At 53.8% G+C, this 4,844-nt stretch overlaps 1 protein-coding gene across 1 annotated transcript in view; it reads left to right on the top strand.

The window, feature by feature from the left end:
* The first annotated feature begins 6 nt into the window (after positions 1 to 6).
* Positions 7 to 4,844, top strand: part of ZMYM3 (zinc finger, MYM-type 3) — a 14,094-nt gene continuing 9,256 nt past the window's right edge. Inside the window, 9 exon segments of the mRNA XM_006767941.1 lie at positions 7 to 831; positions 1,769 to 1,812; positions 2,131 to 2,197; positions 2,588 to 2,882; positions 3,095 to 3,272; positions 3,629 to 3,847; positions 4,137 to 4,287; positions 4,511 to 4,626; positions 4,790 to 4,844. Coding sequence (XP_006768004.1) covers positions 165 to 831; positions 1,769 to 1,812; positions 2,131 to 2,197; positions 2,588 to 2,882; positions 3,095 to 3,272; positions 3,629 to 3,847; positions 4,137 to 4,287; positions 4,511 to 4,626; positions 4,790 to 4,844 — 1,792 coding nt within the window. The 5' untranslated portion in view covers positions 7 to 164.

The following is a 4,844-nucleotide window of genomic DNA, read 5'->3' as shown; positions in this document are numbered from 1 at the left end:
AAGCCTGTAGAAATGCTCGTCGTTTGTGGTGGGGGCTGTTCATGAGAAATCCGAGTGGATGATGGGGTGTGTCCCAGAGCCTATATAAGAAGGAATTCTGGCGAAGACCACCTCTTCTGCCCCCTCTTCTACCCCTAATCTACAGCCCATATCCAGCCGTCCTCATGGACCCCAGTGATTTCCCCAGTACGTTTGACCCATTGACCCTGCCAGAGAAGCCCCTGGCTGGAGACCTTCCAGTAGACATGGAATTTGGAGAGGATCTACTGGAATCTCAGACTGCCCCAACTCGAGGATGGGCGCCCCCTGGCCCTTCTCCATCCTCTGGAGCCCTGGACCTGCTTGATACCCCTGCTGGCCTGGAAAAAGACCCTGGAGTTCTGGATGGAACCACTGAGCTGCTGGGGCTGGGGGGGCTGCTCTATAAAGCCCCCTCCCCCACAGAGGTGGACCATGGTCCTGAGGAGACCCTCGCATGGGATGCAGGAGATCAGACCCTAGAGCCTGGACCAGGGGGCCAGACCCCTGAGGTGGTGCCACCTGACCCAGGGACTGGGGCAAATCCCTCTTCACCCGAGGGGCTACTAGAACCTTTGGCTCCAGATTCTCCAATAAATCTTCAGTCCCCACATATTGAAGAGGAGGAGACCACCTCCATAGCTACAGGGAGAAGGGGCTCCTCTGGGCAGGAGGAGGATCTTCCCCAGGGGCAGCCACAGAGCCCAAATGGCCCCCCCAGCCCTTCAGTGGGAGAGACTCTGGGGGATGGAATCAACAGTTCTCAGACCAAACCTGGGGGCCCTAGCCCCCCTGCACACCCTTCCTTACCAGGTAGGTTGTCTACTCAGCTTGAGAATCAAGGTTGAAGAGAGGGTGGGAGTAAGGAGGGGCTACTGTGTATGTTTGGGGAAGAAGGGGAGGGGGAGGAGAAGGTTTGAGAGATGAAAGGATGTATATGAAGAAGGAGTTGAGGGTTTGGGAGGGAGAAGTAGGGGTGATGAAGATTAAGGAAGGTAGGGGTGGGGGGAAGCTCAGCTACTGTGGGGGAGGAATAGGGGTGATGTTTCAGGGGGTGGGTTAGAGAGTGAATTTGGTGGGAGAGATTCTCTTTTTTGTAGCCCAGTGGTTTTTTGGTGCCAGGCCCTTCCTTCAGGATTTGGGGAGGAATCCAGGCTTCTTGGTTTTAAGATCTTTCCAGATGTTTTGTTCTAAATGAGAGTGGGGATTCTGGGTTTTATGAATGGAGCCTCCGGCAGCATCATGAATTTAGGGGAATGGTAGAAATGCAGGGCCTAGGATTGAGTCTCTGATAGGGGAGGGACAGCTTAGACTTGAAGAGGCTCTCATTTCTCCCCTGTTCTGCCTAGTGGTACCTCTCCCAGGCTGTGACCAGGGTCTTAATGCTTATATAACCACCTGAGTCCAGGGTGGACCTACCTTCTCCCCTTGCTACCTACCTTTGGGGGATTACATTGGATTTTGTTGGTAAACTGTAAATTCTGGATGAAAGGTATGTTACCTGTGCTTCCTTAACTCCCAGTGATTGGGACAGAAAGCTGGTAGGATTTTTTTTTTTCTATGGAGAGTAGCTGCACCACCACCTTCCCCTTAGTGCAGAGCTTGAGGTAACCCTGAGAGGGGCCTCAAGAAGGCACTTGAGTTTTTCCTTTTAGTTTTGAGTAAGTTCTTCCCCAGGAATGAAGTTGGTCCAGGAAGGGGGTGTGAGGGCAGGTTGAAGATTTAGGCTGCTTTTTTGCTTCCTTTGCAGGAGATGGCCTGACTGGAAAGGCGAGTGAGAAGCCGCCTGAGAGGGTGAGGGGGGAGGGGATTGGAAGGAGTCTGGTTCCCCCTATATCTCTAGGAAGGACAACCCTTCATTTTCCCTCCCAGATGTTCAGAGGGTGTGTGTGAGGAGAGTTAGGAGGAGGGAGGGAGCTCTTGTGTCTACTGCTTCTTAAGGCAAAGTCCAGCCTCCTTTTCTCCCCTCCTCCTACGGGCTGGGTCAAGGGTCCCTACTCTCCCTTCTCCCTCCCATCTCTGTACCCCCCTAAACCCTGTGCTAGTGCAGCTGGCCCTTTAGCCTGCCCCTGATATCAACTTTCCTTCCCTCCCCATGTTTCCAAGGTACAGAAGAGAAGTGAGCGCGTTAGAAGAGTAGAACCTCCAAAACCTGAGGTTGTGGATTCCACTGAGAGCAGTGAGTAGGACTTGAGGAAATGTGACCCAGTGGGATGAGTGGGAAGTGGCCGCCATGGATCTCCTGGCTCCATGCAGAGTGTGACGTGCCTATCTGTGCTCTGGGTTGGCATGGGAACCAGGGGCAGTGGGGGTGATTGAAAACAAGAGCAGTGAGAATGGAGTTTCCTGTTTCAGCTCTGCAATCCCTGTCCTGAAGAATCTCCCCACTTAGAGCCCTCCCTAAGGGAGAGTGACACCGTGGCTTAAGTTATCAATGTGATGGGGTGGGGGAGGAGATAGAGGCAAGAACTGAGGGGATCCCAGGAGCAGTAGAGCTACCTGTTGGTCAGGGGATGGTTGGAGACAAGGTCTGATAGCCTTTTCTCATGGCCCCTCCCCCCTTCCTCAGTTCCAGTGTCAGATGAGGATTCTGATGCCATGGTAGATGACCCCAATGATGAGGATTTTGTGCCATTCCGGCCCCGGCGCTCTCCTCGCATGTCCCTACGCTCCAGTGTGGCACAAAGGGCTGGGCGCTCTGCGGCGGGCACCAAGATGACTTGTGCACATTGCCGGACACCGCTGCAGAAGGGGCAGACAGCCTACCAACGCAAGGGGCTGCCTCAGCTCTTTTGTTCCTCATCCTGTCTCACCACTTTCTCCAGAAAGCCCTCAGGCAAAAAGACCTGTACCTTCTGCAAGAAGTACGTGAGGGTACTGGGGTGTGGAAAGGGCAGGCATCAGGCCAGGAATAATGGGTGAGACAGAGACTATGTTGGCAAGAACCTAGTGGAACTCAGAGAGAGAGGCAGTTTGGGTAGGGGCTCGGAGAGCATTTGCTCTGTGGTCCTCGATCCCAGGGGAAGGCTCGAAGCTGATGAAACAAATGAATGTTCAAGCCTGTTCTCATCTGCAGGGAGATCTGGAACACCAAGGACTTGGTTGTGGCGCAGACTGGTTCAGGAGGCTCCTTCCACGAGTTCTGCACATCCGTCTGCCTCTCCCTGTATGAGGCCCAGCAGCAGCGCCCAATCCCCCAGTCTGGGGATCCTGCTGATGCTACTCGCTGCAGCATATGCCAGAAGACCGGAGAGGTGAGGAAGCTCAATGAGGGCTGGTTTACAGAGCCTGGCCAGTCCTGACCTGCCTCTGCAATGCTGGGGCTGCAGGGGCCAGGCCCTGTGGAGGAGGGGAGTGGGGAGGAAAGACAGCCATTGTGAGGAAGTGTATTCAAGATTAGAGCTTCTCCAGGATGTGTGCAGCTGGCCTTCCTTGCCTCCCAGGACCTCACCATCAAGTCGGCAGCCTGATGTGCAGGTTGGGGGGGTCCCTGGGTACAATGTATGCTGTGAAGGTCTAGGGTGAGGTGGGGTGGGCTATCCTTGCTTTGGGGTGGGTGGTGATGGTCAGACCCCAGCTTAGGATATGTGTGTGTGTGTGTGTGTGGCAGGTCCAGCATGAGGTCAGCAATGGCAGCGTGGTGCACCGGCTCTGCAGTGATTCTTGCTTCTCCAAATTCCGGGCCAACAAGGGACTGAAAACCAACTGTTGTGACCAGTGCGGGGCTTACATCTACACCAAGACCGGGACCCCTGGCCCCGAGCTCCTCTTCCATGAGGGCCAACAAAAGCGGTTCTGCAACACAACCTGCTTGGGGGCATACAAGAAGGTGGGGCCGAGGGAGTAGTGCATTAGAGGGCTGTGGAAGGGGGTGCGGTTCTTGGGTGATAAATAAAGGTGCCTGATGGGTCGAGGCTGGGAGGAATAAAACAAATAAAGGGGGTTTCAATTGTATCTGTTATGTTTTATTTTTTGAAGCTGGCTGGTAGATACACAGGTCTTTGTTATATCATCATCTATACTTTTTTGTATGCTTGAAATATTCCATGTTTTAAAAATTTAAAAAATAAAGTGAAGGGACAAATCCAGCCTCAGCCTCTCCTTCCCCATCCTCACAGAAAAACACACGTGTGTACCCCTGTGTCTGGTGCAAGACCCTGTGTAAGAACTTTGAGATGCTATCACATGTGGATCGTAATGGCAAGACGAGCTTGTTCTGTTCCCTCTGCTGTACCACCTCTTACAAAGTGAAGCAGGCAGGGCTCACTGGTAGGTGCAAAGCCCTCTTCTCTGAGACCCCTGCTGGCCTTCCTCCTATCTCTCCACCCCGTACTCCCCTCTTCTTCTAAAGTAACCCCTGCTGCCTGACCTCAGTCCCAACCACATCTTCCCATGGATTTCCTGTTCCATCTCTCCATCTCTGCACTACCTTACACCTTCTGTGCTCTCTCTCTCCTCTCTCTTTCGCTCTCCCTTTCTCTCTATACCCCAGGCCCTCCCCGACCCTGCAGCTTCTGCCGCCGCAGCCTCTCTGACCCCTGTTACTACAACAAGGTCGATCGCACAGTCTACCAATTCTGCAGCCCCAGCTGCTGGACCAAGTTCCAGGTACTTCAGATCCTAGACCAGGGATAAAGGGAGTGGCGCCATAGAGAGGGTATGAAAATTGGGGTAGGTTGGTCTGGGCAGAGCAAAGAACAAGTCTGACCTCCCCCCGCCCCCACCACCACACACTTCTTGCCCCTCCCTTACTTGTCTTCCTTCCCTCCAGCGCACAAGCCCTGAAGGGGGCATTCACCTGAGCTGTCACTACTGCCACAGCCTCT

The sequence above is a fragment of the Myotis davidii genome, unplaced genomic scaffold (assembly GCF_000327345.1).
Source record: "Myotis davidii unplaced genomic scaffold, ASM32734v1 scaffold1983, whole genome shotgun sequence".
NCBI lineage: Eukaryota > Metazoa > Chordata > Mammalia > Chiroptera > Vespertilionidae > Myotis > Myotis davidii.
This window is presented reverse-complemented; position numbering and strand designations above follow the sequence as displayed.